At 49.9% G+C, this 13,815-nt stretch overlaps 1 protein-coding gene across 1 annotated transcript; it reads right to left on the bottom strand.

Moving 5' to 3' along the window:
* Positions 1–3,312: 3,312 nt before the first annotated feature.
* Positions 3,313–13,195, bottom strand: DUSP5 (dual specificity phosphatase 5). Its single transcript, XM_059851950.1, has 4 exons — positions 12,662–13,195; positions 8,363–8,505; positions 6,741–6,960; positions 3,313–4,952 (listed from the first exon to the last, which is right to left on the bottom strand). The coding sequence occupies exons 1-4, from the start codon at positions 13,053–13,055 to the stop codon at positions 4,552–4,554; spliced, it is 1,158 nt and encodes a 385-aa protein (XP_059707933.1). The 5' UTR covers positions 13,056–13,195; the 3' UTR covers positions 3,313–4,551.
* Between the last annotated feature and the right edge of the window lie 620 nt (positions 13,196–13,815).

Genomic DNA, 13,815 nt, shown 5'->3' with positions numbered 1-13,815 from the left:
TGTCAGAGTACCTTGAATTTAAAGCTGAAATAAAAAATTGAAATGACCCCAAAGTTTCTAATGCAATGGTAAAATAAAGTAGGGGTTTACAACTGAGGCCCTGGTGTCAGAACTCCATTTGATTCTCTCTGATGACTCAACCTATTTCACAAGCTATTTTCATATTTCCTATTTAGCAAACTTACTCATGTCTCAGTAAAAGCCTATGATGTGATAAAGCCAAGAAACCGTAATGTGTGGTACTGGTAACACCTCCCACGTAAAAAAAAAAAAGCTACTTCCATATTTGTGTGGCTCTGCAAATTGGTTCCTGCCTTTTTCTCCCCAGAGAGTGAGCTGGCAGTGTGTCTACTCTCCAATTAACATGAAGCTGTGAAAAGTGGAGATGGAGGGTCAAATTCACCATACCTGGGGCCTCACACATTTTTTTTTTCCATGTTAGGGGCACATTTGGACCTTTGACTTCCCTGCAAGGCAAGTGTTGTTTTTAGCATACAAATGACAACGCCTGCAGAATACCTTCTTCATTCATGCTTTGTCTTCTAAAAAAAGAAGCTCCCACCATAAGGCAAGAAGCTGAGAAGACCTGTCCTACCTTGTGGTGCTCAGGGACTGGGGATGGGCACCTCAGGACCAACTCCCCATGGAGCAGGTCAATTTTATCTGGCTTTTACGGGTAAGGATGCAATTTCTACCTATTGGAAAGATCTTAAGGCAGGAAGAAGCTGGAGAAAGCCTGTGCTTTGTAACCAGAATAGACTGCAAATCACACCAGCAAATATATGGACTAAAAAGACACTTAGGGACACTTAAGGACAACACCCCCTCATCCAACTCCACCCTAGATTTCTTCACAATCTGATTTGCAATAAGGTAAAGATATGTATTTTTTGTGGCAGTTTCTTGAATGCTTTTTCTCTTGGAGACAGAAAGGAAAGGCAGCATGTGCAGAGCAGAGCCAGAGGCTGAGCAACTGCTCTCATGCTTGCAACATAACTGCTCCTTGCAAGCCTAAAAGCAAGAACCAAAAGCTGCATGGCACAAGCCCTGTTCAATCCCCTAGGATCTGAAACAGGTCCTGAGAGGCACCCAGCTGTCCAGGACACAAGGGTGCACCATCAGGAGTGTGAATGGAGAGATGTCACATCCCAGCACAGCTCTGAACTAGAACTTCCATAGGCAACAGAACTTGCAAAATCCCCTTTTCTCGGACATTTCCTCTCATCTCCTGTGGATTCTGGTATCACCTCAGAGTGTAGTCCTGCCATCCTTCCCTCACTTGCCTCTTCTGAAGTCTGAAAGCATTCTGATAGCAGCCTTCTCTTTGCTGTTATAGCTACAAGGGTGTCTACTTTCCATCAGAATTTTGGTTTTGAGGCCCCTATTCCTCTATGAAGCTTAGCTGGCAGATGGACACAGACACATTGAACCAGCCAGTTCAACCTTCCACCCTTCAGCTCTGACATCCCCCACACACCTGCCAGATCTGAGCTTCCATCCTTAGCAATGAGCCACTCAAACCCAAGCTCATTTGGGCTATAAAAGCCTCCTAAATCTTCCATCCTACTAAATCTGGTGAATTTCCTCAGTGCACAAACCACAAAACATGGGTGGAACTGTTCCTTTCCCCAAGGATGAAGGTACCTATTGGGTGCTGCTGTCTGGAAGCAGAGAACCATGGGCCCTGCCCTGCATATGTGCCTTCAAACACATTGCCTTTTCCCAGGTAGGTGCTACCCTGATTTGACACACTCATCTTCATATATTAGTGCTCAAATCAGAGATCTCGTACTAGCACTGAAGTAGCAGAGCGTGAGCATGGGAACAAAACCCTTTGGGAGGCAGCACTTGCATCCCACTCTGACTTGGATGCTGGGACTTCCTTTTGCAAGAAGATGTGAATTGGGCTTCTCCAGCCAAGAGGGGACCCCTGCCCTGAGCAGGAGCATAAACATTGGTCTCATGTGTCCAGGCATGACTACAACCCCTCTTCAGGCTCCCACAGGGCTGTGGCCTTCTGTCCTTGCTGAATCCCAGCCCAGCATCTCCCCCTGCTAACACTATCCACCAACACACCGTGCTTAAAGCCCAGGATAAGAGCTCCCTTCCAAACACAAAGCGGTTCCCTTCCCTCTCTGCTAACACCTGGCTCCTCCCCATTGCCTGTGATCTTTTCCAGCTGCCTTGGTCAAAGGTCAAGGTCACCAGTCCCTCTGTTAACCCCTTCAGCCACTGCCTTGTGCCCTGCAAATATTCCATCATTGACTTTGCTGGGGGTTTCAGCTTTCCAGTGAAGCTGCTTGTCTACCCAGAAGGGTTCAGTGCAGTTTTAATGAGAACTGTTGGCTGCTGTTTCTATCCAGGTTGTAGGTCTCAGTACTCTGGACATGGTCACTTTCACTAAGCTCAACAGCCTTTCTGCTTGGGTGCTTGTGAGGGGTGAGAGGCAGAAAGCCCTTTCCAGAGTTTCCCAAAGGGACCAATTAGATCTTTCAGAAAATTAATTGATCTGCTCTTACTAGATCATCTGCCTTACCTCCCTGGCTGCTGGTTCCCATGTTCATGTTTCCCTGAGCCCAGGCAGGGCTGCTGACACGTCCCTCTGACGCTGGGTAAGAAATCCAAGGCACATCTCCAGTAAGACCTTCTCATCTGTCAGATTTACTTCCCTGGAGGTAAGAAGTTACAAACAGATGCATATGTGCACACATGCTCTGTAACCCAGATATTTGCCATAGATTTTTCAACTCGCTAATTTGGAATTGCAGATCATAAATGTGCTGCAGTGATGAGCCAGAAAAAGCCTAGAAAATTCAAGAAGAAAAGGGGTATGAAATGCATCAGATGTGCTGGTTCTTCTAGCTTAATTTTTTTTTTTCATTTAAAAAAGTGAGAAGACCCACATGCCCTGGCTCCTGGCACCCAGAGGTGCTGCATGTCACACACAAGCTTTGCTCTAAGGACCAAGGCAAGTAGGATCCCTTGTCGTGGGTTGAAAGGAAGTGGGGGCCGTGCCTGGTTCAGATTTTCATCTTCAGCAAGATGGTAAATCTTATATAAAACATGCATGAATCAAAACAGAAGTGCCTGCCCGGCTGCTGGGAAGTGACGCCACCGTGACTCATGTCATTCTGTTTGAAACAATCCTCCCCCTCACCTTCTCCCCTCTGTAGTGATGCACCTTGGTGGCTTTGCAGCACACAGCACAGTGATACGTTCCCATCTCTTCTACCTTCTTACACCATGGTGTATCTCTCAGGTGACCTCTCCTGCCACCAAGCTCTCCAGATCAATCCAAGTACAACAAACAACTTTATTTTCCTGGCATTTTTTTTCCTTTATTATTTTTTACACACCATAAAAACCATTGCAGGTTTTTTTTCACATTCACGAGATCTCCTGGAAATTATTGCCATTTCCCATACATATTACATATTAAAAAAATACTAAAAAGGTCAACAGACAGAGACACTCATTCTGAACTCCCTATGGACACAGAAGCCAATGTGAGCAAGACAGAAATAATTTTTTCTGGACAAAGGCTGACTAGAGATGACCACACACTCTAAGCAAGTCACATAACACTGAAAAAGACCACTTGACCATACATGATACACAGTGGGAACACTTGGGAAGGGATGGAGAAAAAGTTGTTTTGGAGCTGAAAGCTTGTCAGGATTTTTTGGTGTGAAGTCCAGCAGTTACAGTGTTTTACAGTTGGGATGTGGATGTGATGAGGATTGTTGTGACATTCAAGTATTCTAGGGCTGTTCTTAAAAAACAGATGGGAGGATAATAGCTCAGCAGGGTAGCTGACAGACCTTAAGTCCCTTAAATGCTTTCCTTAAAAGCACATCCAGTACAAAGGCAAATACAGAAGTACAGGAAATGTCACACCTGAATGGACCCACTGGTCGGGGTTGGTATCCAGTTACACTGTGGACAATACCTGACACTTCAGTGGCTGGAGCACAAGAGGGGCAGTTCACCTGGCTGTGCAGCAGTGTCCTGGAAAAGGTGCTCCCTCTCCCCACTCCAGCCCTTTGCTACCTGAAACATGACACAGGAGAGGGAAGGAGGAAAGCCAGAGAAAGATTTGAACAAATATTCACTCCCACCACCTCTGTGGTTGCAAAGGTAGTGCTTTTCATTTTGCTTGCTTCCCTGCTGCTGCTGTTTATTGCTTGAAACTTTAAGTAAGGGTCTTTTCAAAAACAAGATTGGAAGGAGATGGGAACTGAGAACATACTAAATGGATTTCTCATTGTTCCCCAGGAATCTGGAAATACAGTAGTGGGTGCACGTTGGTGTGGTTAAAACCCTAAAAAAGCACTTTGTATTTTTGTTTAAAAAGGACAATAAAAGTTCAGAAAACCTGCCATGCTTAGACCTCTTGCATCTTACAGTCACAGCATATGGGAAGCATGACCCATGACAACCACTCCATCTCAGAGTAAGTGGATGAAGCTTCTCTATTGCACATTCATGAAATGTTCTTGTTGGGATCACAGTTTGGATCAGGACCACACCAGCTCCAGGCCCCCCCGGTGTTCAGCAGGACGAAGATGCTGTCATTGGGCTGAGCTTCAGCTGGTGGACAGGAGAGTGGATGGGCACAGAACTCAACACTGAGGTAGGAAAGGCAAAGCACGAGCCCTCAAAGCTTTTGCCTAAAGTCAGTTCCTCTGCAAAGAAAGAGGCAGCTTCTCTCTTGCACGAGGTGACAGGGGGGCTGGGGGTGGAAGACAAGATCTCTGACTCATATTGCAGCAACTGGCCCATGAAACCGAAGTTTGGTGAGATCAGGCTCCGGCGCTGCTTGATGAAATCAAAGGCTTCATCCAGGCGCAGCTTCTTTGTCTTCATGAGATAGGCCATGCAGATGGTGGGGGAGCGCGAGATCCCCGCCTCGCAGTGCACCAGGATCCTGCCGCCCGCTCGCCTGACGTGATCTGGGGAAAAGCCATGGCAGACATCAGCTGCTGTGGGGCGTGAAGAGGACACTGTGACACAGCCAGGGCTGGGGGGGACACAGCCAGGCTACAGCAAAGAGAGGCCTGCTCTTCTCTTTGGCACTAGGTGACATGGAGATTAAAAGACAAGGAGGACAAAACCCAGCTTGTGACGGACCTGAGCATGGTTTCAGAATCTGTGGATCTTGATTTGGTTCTTTTTGCATTTTTTAGGAAAGTCCATCCCTGTCTCCTTCCTCGTGCCTGCTTCTCTTTTGGAACAACTGATATTCAAGAACATTGTGATGCAGGCAAGGTTGTAGCTGCATTTCTCTACCTGCAGCTCAAAATGTTGTGTAAAGCTAAGCCTGGCCAGCCCTCCCACTACCTGGTCACTCAAAAACTGCAGGGGCTGTCATCATCTTTGCTAGAAAAACAGGATTTTTCTTCAAAATCCTAACTCCCTGCTTGGCCAGTTGGCAGCAAACAGCAGTACCAGGAGGTACCCTTGGGTGGAGAGGCTGAGCTCAGTCCCTGGGGCCTCACCACAAAGCACACAAGCCTGGTAGGCAGCTGCTAATTATAGCCTGGTTAAAGGATGCTTGAACTTAAGTCAGGATATAAAAGGCTTATGCAAAGCACCCATTTTACACAACAGGAGCCACTGTGGTTACTCACACAACACAATGATTGTTATTAAAGAGAATGTGCTTAAAATAAGCCCTTTCCACACAAAAACACTGTTCAAAAAATAGACTTGTCTTTGCTCTATTGCCTTGAGCAACATGTTCAATCTCCAATTTATGGATAACTGTGAGTGTAGTGCTCAGGGATACACACAGAGCTGAGGAAGTTATCATTTGCCTGCCTTCAATTGTCTGCCAGGGGACTGCCACCACGACCAGTTATATTTAGCTACTGCACAAAATAAGGAAGACGTGGATTTGAGTCATCCCCAGCATCTACACCACATGCCCAATTTTAAAAGAAAGTGAAAAATTAAAGATGTCCTCAAAATCTGGGAAATTTCTAAGTGACATCTATCAGAAGGGGTTGAGGATAGCACGGAAAGGTGCCATAAATTATTATTTCCCTCAAATGTGTGAGATGTCTGGGTAGGGGAAGGACTTAGAGAGCACCCTCAGGTCAGGTTTTTGTAATTCTGCCTGCACTGTTGAAGGACTCAAACCCAGCTGAGCAATGACTCCAGTGAGTCTGTAACTGTGTTTCATTCTCTTTCTCTCCTGAATATTCCTGGAGAGCAACAGTACCAATTTCAACATGATCTCCACCCAGGCTAAGGCTTCTCCTCCCCACAAAACCGTGTTGTGCTTCTCAGAGAGAATCCTCTCTCTGGTGCTCCCTGGCACAGCTCACGTTCACTCACCCACTCAGCTGAACACAGGAAGATTTGAAATGGAATAGCACAAACTTTTCTAAAGGCCTCCTCATTTTTTTTTGCATTGGGGTATTTGATTAAAGGGTGAGATACCAACATGATCAAAAGGAGGAATGTAAAGAGCTCTCTGATAAGGGGGGACAATGGATTTCTAAGACCCCACCTTTGGGATATCTCAGCACAGTAAGGCCATAAGCTGACTCTGCTTCACCTGGTTGTTACTGACTCTGGCATGCAAGTCCAAGGAACTGGGTTTTTTCCTTTACAAAATTCAGTAGACTTCAATGTGTATTGTATTTTAAAATTAATTAAATGTATTTTAATTGATTTTACATTTTAAATGAGTTTAAAATATATGAAGATCTGAAAATTTGTTCATTTGTACCTACCAATGAAGTCTATGGCTTCCTGGAAGTGAGAGCTGATGTCTGCTGTGTGACTGTCCTCCACTGGGATCCACTTGTAGCAATACTGGTCTTTGAAGGACTCTGAGCTTTTTCTGGAGACATTTAGCAGGGCTGTGATGTGCAGGTTAGCGAGGAACTCACACTTGGAAGCATGATAGGCACTACCAAGGTAGAGAAAAGGCAGGATTTCAACTGGACCACCCTGGAAGAGAAGGAGCAGAAACATGAAATTCTTTTTTCAAAAGTCCTGAGACCCAAGAATGACCAAGGGAGCTGAGGTTAGTGCCTGCTCCCTCCCTCTCTCCTCCTCTTCCTCCCTGCTGGATGTGGGTCCCACAGCAAGGGCAAATGAATCAGTCCCATGGCCAAGCACATGCAGGAAAAATGTTTTCATTTTCTTGTCCACATCTGCAAGGTACAAAGTCAGACCCAACCTACTCATGTGCAGGATGTTTTTGGCTTCCTTCCAAGTGCTGCCCCTTGCAGTGCACCCAAAGTTCTTTCATAGGTGGTGCCTGTTCCCACTGAGGCTTTACTGAAATTGAGCAAGGCAGGGAGCCACATCCAGCAGGGAGGAAGATTAGGACTGAGGAAGAGGCTGCTTTGGCTCAGCCAGGGCTTTGCCCCTCTGGTCACATCTCCAAAAGTGAAACAAAGAAAAAAACTGGACATAGGCTCCCCATCCCCCTTCACCCCACACCTCTCTGGAGCACAGCACCCGCTGCATCACCCACCCTGAGACGTCATCTCAGTTCCTCCTTCCTCAGCACAAGCAAAGGCTGGATGACGAGATGGCAAAGAAAAGCCACCATGTGACACAGCTTTCTGAGCTGGCAGGTAACTTTCCATGATGCACAGGAGCTGCTGCCGCCACCCAGCTGCAAGAAACTGCCTTTCCGCTGCCCCTGAACTGCCCACATGGTGGGTTCCCATGCGTCAGGGACAGCTGGCAGCCAGCCAGGTGGCAGGAGGGCACCTGGAGTGGGAGGTGCTCCCCGGAGAGCAGAGAGGCATCACAAGGGGACTCCCCTGAGCAGCAGGAAATGCATGCCCTGGCGGAAGCGTCCTGACCGCAGGGTGACATCTTGGAGCACACATCATCCCCGGGCTGGGGGGGCACACCATGACTTCCCCTGTGGAAACCCCACTTCCCCAGCCCAATAGTGGGTCTCACTTCTCAGAGACTCTGGCCCCTTGCCAGCCTCAAATTCCTCCTGACATCTCAGAGGACTCATGGGCAAAATGTGCTCCTTTTTCTGCTAGAAAAGTGACACTCCTGGCAGCCTTTCCCCTGCCTATTCTCAGTCTCCTCCGGGGCTCACGCTGTCTGGGTGTGTGATAAGAGAGTTCATAAATAGTTTTGGGGGCTAGATGAGTGTTTTGCCCCTTCTGCCTAATTTTGAAGCCAGGTGGAGGTGGTGCTGACCAGCAGCACACAAGGGCAACTTATTCAGCTCACAGGCTATCAGCTTGGACTGTGACAGTTTATTCACAGCCCACAGCAGCACCAGGCCCACTGACACCCTGCCAGCCTCCAAGGGAGCCTGGTGGCAGCAGGGAGAAATCCCAAGGGGAAGGTCACCCACCACAGCCATGACACACACCTGGTCGTAAGCAGGTTTGTGGTTGGCACTCTGCTTCTCACAGTGGCTGGCAAGGTTTCTCTCTCCTTCTGTCCTCTCTGGGGAAATGAGTTTTCCATTCACGCAGCACTCAGGATATTGAGAGTTAAAGGTTTCATATCCCCCTAGGGAAACAACAAAAAGAAGCAAATATGAATATTTGCCCTCCTGAGGACTGGTTTAATTCAAGTGAAGGACAAAGGAAGCTCCAGCAATGCAGTGGGATAGCAGTGCCCAGCAATGAGTCCAGGGGAGTGTCAATGAAGGATAGTGCTCCTCTGGGAAAATGGGTTTGCTTAAAAGACTTTGGGCAACCAAGGAAAAACCTGATACCACTGACAATTATTAACTTGCCAAAGCCCAGTGAATCCAGACTAAAGCTGTTAGCAAATGTAATTCTGTTGAGTCTAGCAACCATTAACTCCTGTACAGTGGGGACTAAACTCCCTCCCCCCAGGTTTTATACATGAGCACTAATTCCAGCATTCGAGGCAGCGATTTCTGTACTCAGATTTCTAAACCTGTCATTAATATGTTCACTACAACACACAGAATATTTTATTTGCATTTTTAAATGGACATAAACACAAGAGGGGGATGCTTGCATGTGTCTCATTAATCATCACAATGCATGAAGACAGTGAAGTAATGAAGATGGTCCCACTGAAACCAATCTTTTAAATAACAGCTATAAAACTTAATGAAATCCTGTGACAGCATTTGTCAACTGAATAGCCCCACATGAGATATTCTGCACGGTTAAGTACTGTGTTCGTTTCATTCTGTGTGCTGCTAATGAAAAGGAATTAATCCTATTATTACATTGTTACTCAAAGTTTGTCGTCAGCTAACTTGTTGCCTGTTTCCAGGCTGGGAATATTCTGCATGGAAGAACATCATCTCTGAAAAGTAGAAGCAGCCCGGAAACGTCAGCAGTGTGCCACATGTCTGCCACCTGTGCTTTCTCAGAGCAGAAATTAATGGCTCCTGAACATTCAATAATCCTTCGGTGTGGCCCACAAGTAAACAAGGCTTGGAAGGCAAAGCCTGCCGTTGTGATTCATTCACCTGCAACTGTTTCACCCTGATAAGCTGTGTCGGTGTGGGTGCCCGGGTGCAAGGAAGGATTTTGAAACAAGGGAAGTGCAGAAGATCAGAGCAGCCGCAGGGCCCCCACCAGCCTCACTGCCGGGGCTGCCCGGCGCAGCCACCTCTGACAGTTCAGCCCCACAATGCCGGTGTCTCATTGTTTGCAATGTTTGAGCAGTTGTGTGCTCAAATTCATGACGTGCTGCTGTCGCCTACTCATTCCTGCCGTGGAGTTCTCGTGTTGCAAGTGGCCGGCACGGTCCAAAGCCCACTGAACGTGATGAAAGTCTGTTTTCCATGACAGAGGGCAGGAGAGTGACTTTACAGCAAACAGGCACTCAGCATCTGCACCCTTTCCTCCTACCCCCAGCCACATTCTGCCAGCTCATCCCAGAGCTCACAGCATGAGGCAGTGGTCCAAAGCAGTCAAGTGACCGTGGAGACCATGGTGGTGGTGGGAGGTGTTTGATAAAATGATATCCGCAACTACTGGGTTAAAACAATGATATCCCTAGCAACTCACAGTGTGAAAAAACAACAAACACAAGAAGCTCTACAGGATTCCCTGATCTCCAACTGCCCTTCATGGGGTGAACTTTTAAATCCTCGTTTTTTGTAGCTGACCTTATCTTCCCACAACTCCCCAGTCACTGCCCTCACATAGGAAAAGTATGTCCAGTTTATATAAACAGCCACGATCCCCATTTACACCCTATGTTGCTGTTTTTACACTTGAATGAAACAGAAATCTGCCCAAGCCAAACTTGCATGTGTGTTCCAGCAGACATGCATGTCTCGTGTCTCTTGGGGCAGCTAACACATGCAGCTGGTGAATGGTTAATTACAAGCCTTGGGGATCAGGATATTTGCAGGCCATTCTTACAGTGAGTCATCTGCTCATCCCATCCTCCAGCAATCTCCTCTCTTCCCCCTCCCCACTCAGCCTACCTTCCCTGAGGTCATTTCTGCAAATACTCAGTTGCTCATCAGGAAGAGCTGAGCTGCACTTCCCTTTTAATCGATAAGTAATAAAATCGTTATCAGCACCAAGGGAGGATCTGTTATTTTATCTTTTTTTTTCCCTGACACACAACCACTCTCACCGTGCTGGGGCTGAGCTCACCCAGCGTGAAACTGCACCTACATAGATGAAAGATGTGGCCCTGCAAGCCAGAAAGCAACGGAGGGAACAGAGCCTGGCATGCAGTGACTCAGTTCCAGCTGCTCTCTCTGGGACCAGATCCTCAGCATCTTGATGACCTCCTCATATCTTATTGCCAGGAGACCTCCTTAGCACTTAAGTAGCCAACATCTCCTCCCAGCTCTCTGTGCCTAGGGAGAGCAGGAATACAAGGGGAAACCTCAAGGAGGATTTTTCCTGGTGGTTTTATAGCCTATTATTTGCAAAATTGGTAGCAGAGGCCTCCAAAGGACCCTTTCTCCTGATCAGAATGCAGTGTTCCAGGGTGATTTATATCCCCACTGTGCCAAGGATCTTCCCCCAGGCCAACAGCTTCCTGGGGGTCAGTGGCCCCAGTGAATCAATAGTGCTGCCCACTGAGTCATGGGTCTGAGCCTGCAGCCCCAAGCACTTCCAGAAAAGCAAAAGGAAACTGCAGCAGGAAAAGCAGGAAACTTTCTCATACATTGAGAGGAAATGTCTTTAGCCTCAAATCAACAGGCTTTCAAGATAAGACACTTCACAACTCACAAGATGTACAAAGCAGAGCCTACACTAACCCCTCACTCCGGATAAACTGCCCGCAGCCACAGTCACCACTTCAAAGCATGGAGCTGGTACATGAAGAGGAAAGGATGATCATGTGGCCAAACAAGCAGTTTGGGAGTCAGCAGAGCTTAATTTGTCCCCTAGTTTACCACAGACTTCCCACCATGACCCTGAAGATATTTCTTCATCTCTAGTTTAGTGTAGTCCCTAAAGATTTGAATGACACAGTGCCAGTATCTCTACCCTCCAGCAGCAGAATTTGGGCTTTTGGGGTGACTGTCAGATCCAGCAAAGGCTGATAGTGGCAGGACAGAACTAGGGTGGTGGCAAAGAGCTGAGGAGCATCCCCTTATCTCAGTACCAGGCAATACCCAGGCTGAAGATGTCCCTGCTCCAGCGGGACGTCGTTACAGAAGGCTAAAACTGGGCACCTCAGGTCAAAAACTAGTGATAAAAGGCTTATTAAAAGTGAATTAACCCTGGCCCATTAGAACAGGGGCAGACTTTATTCAAGAAACATCGCCTGGTTTTGCCCTCCCTTTCCTGTTGTGGCTTCATGGTATGGCAAGGGGGGCTTTGAAAACTCCTTCCTCGGCGTGGTACCGCTGCGGGAGCCCCGCGGCCGCCGCGGGTGCGGGGCTTCGGGCGGGAGCGGCCCCGCCCGCCACGGTCCCGCTCACAGAGCAGGTGGGGGCTGCGCTGAGAAAACAGAGAGGGCAGAAGGACAAAGGCGCTGCCAGAAGTGGGGGGAGGCAGGGGCGGAAGGACAGGGAAAGGGCAGGCTGCTATGCTCGCTATGCTATTTATCGTTTTATTAGCCCGAGTTACACGGAAGGAAAACAAAGAACCGCAATCGAAGGGCTGTAATACACGTGAGGGGAGGAGGTATTTCTGTTCCCCGGCGAGCCCCGGAGTTTCACCTCTAGGTTTCCCCTGCCAGAGTCAGGATGTGCCCGACATCGGGACTCTGGCAGGGGAGAGAAACCTCTCCGCCCTCGGTGGAGGGGCGGGCATCGGTCGCAGAGTTTCGGGCGCCCAGCACGGGCGTCCGTGTGTCACCGGGTGGAGAGGGAGTAGCGGTGGCCTCTCATATCCGCAGGGCTGATTTTGTTTCCCACGCAGCGCCGATGTCTCTCCCCCTTTGACAATCTACAACTTTTGCTGTTCTTTACTGATATTCTCTGCTTTCCCCCTCGGCCTCTTAAACGCTTGGCGGGGGTGAGCGGAAAGGCATTTCGGTTCAGCCCGCAGAGTCTATCCGGGATTTATTTCCAGTAGGTGGAAAAGAAACAAAATCCCGGTGTTACCTCCCTGCCCTCCACCAATAATCAGGTTCAGTGCAGGGCGAAGGAGAGGCAACGGGAGCACCTCGGGGCGGCAGCCGCCAGCCAGGGGATTTTTGAGGGTCGATTGCGCCGCTCTCCCCCAACCCCTGTCCCTCGGGTCCCCGCGACCCCTCTCACCTTTCAGGAAGCAGACCCTGGCCCCGGCCTCCGGCAGGCTGGAGAGCAGGGCGTTGAGGACGATCTGGGCTGTGCTGTCCTTCTTCAGCTTCTGCCAGTGGCCCGTGTCCTGGTCCAGCACCACCACGGCCGCCAGGCGGGCAGCCCCCGCCGCCCCCTCGGCGCCCGGCAGCAGCCGGGCTCGGGCCGCCGCGTCGGGCACCACGAAGTGGAGCGGCACGGCCCCGCCGCGGGCCCGCCGCATCACCACCGAGTTGAGGTTGACGTTGAGCGAGCCGCGGAGGCAGGAGGCAGAGTAGGACAGGTAGGGCCGGCAGTCCAGCACCAGGCAGCGGGAGGGCTCCTTCCGCAGCAGCTTCCGCAGCTGGCGGCAGTCGAGGGACGTGACTTTCATGCCGGCCGAGGGTCGCGCCCCGCCGCCGCCGGAGCGGGAGCGGAGAAAGCGGCAGGAGGGTGCCCGGTGCTAGCGCGGAGCCGGCGGCGATGGGACGGGACGGGAGGGACGGAGGCACCGCGGGGCCGCGCTGAGACCGGGCAGGGAATCCCGGCTGTCGCCGCCGGGCATTTATATGAATGGGAGGCCGGGCCGTGACGACACTGCCCATATAAGGGGAGTGACGCGCCCGCCTCCCAAACATGGACATCCCCCGCCCCGCGCGCCGCCCCCTGGCGGGGATCCCCTCCCTCCCTAGCGGCGGTAGGTCAGCATCGGAGGCAGAGGAAGCTGAAAAACGCTGCAAAAATTCTCCACTCATCGGCTGGGGCTCATCCCGACATCACCCCCGCCCCCTCCCCAGCGCGTCAGGAGAGTAGGGAAGCGTGCAGGGGGACGGAGGAGAAGGAAGGGCAGCGCTGGGGCAGACTTCTCGCACCAGGTTGCGAATGGAGTTTCAGTTCCCTTTATTTCTCCCCTCACTGTGTATCTTCACCCCCAGAAAAGCCCAGGCAGACCTGCCTGAGAGAGCTCTGCTCCTCGCGGGATGGGAGCTGCCCGCTCCTAGATCTCCCCGAAAAGCGCTGGGTCCCCTGCTTAGGCCATGGTTTGCATTAAGGCAGCTTTGGCAACTGAGTGATCAGTGAGAACACTGATCCCCAGGTTGTTGCCTGGGGAACAACCCCGAGGATACTGGTACTTAGCCCAAGGTTTACAGCCT

The sequence above is a fragment of the Haemorhous mexicanus genome, chromosome 7 (genome assembly GCF_027477595.1).
Source record: "Haemorhous mexicanus isolate bHaeMex1 chromosome 7, bHaeMex1.pri, whole genome shotgun sequence".
Classification (NCBI taxonomy): domain Eukaryota; kingdom Metazoa; phylum Chordata; class Aves; order Passeriformes; family Fringillidae; genus Haemorhous; species Haemorhous mexicanus.
This window is presented reverse-complemented; position numbering and strand designations above follow the sequence as displayed.

Coding starts and splice junctions, on each gene's coding strand:
- DUSP5 (XM_059851950.1), bottom strand. CDS start 13,055: ATGAAAGTCACGTCCCTCGACTGCCGCCAGCTGCGGAAGCTGCTGCGG. Junction 8,506..12,661: donor CAGGGTCTGCTTCCTGAAAG/GTGAGAGGGGTC, acceptor TTGTTTCCCTAG/GGGGATATGAAACCTTTAAC. Junction 4,953..6,740: donor GGAAGCCATAGACTTCATTG/GTAGGTACAAAT, acceptor GCTTTTCCCCAG/ATCACGTCAGGCGAGCGGGC.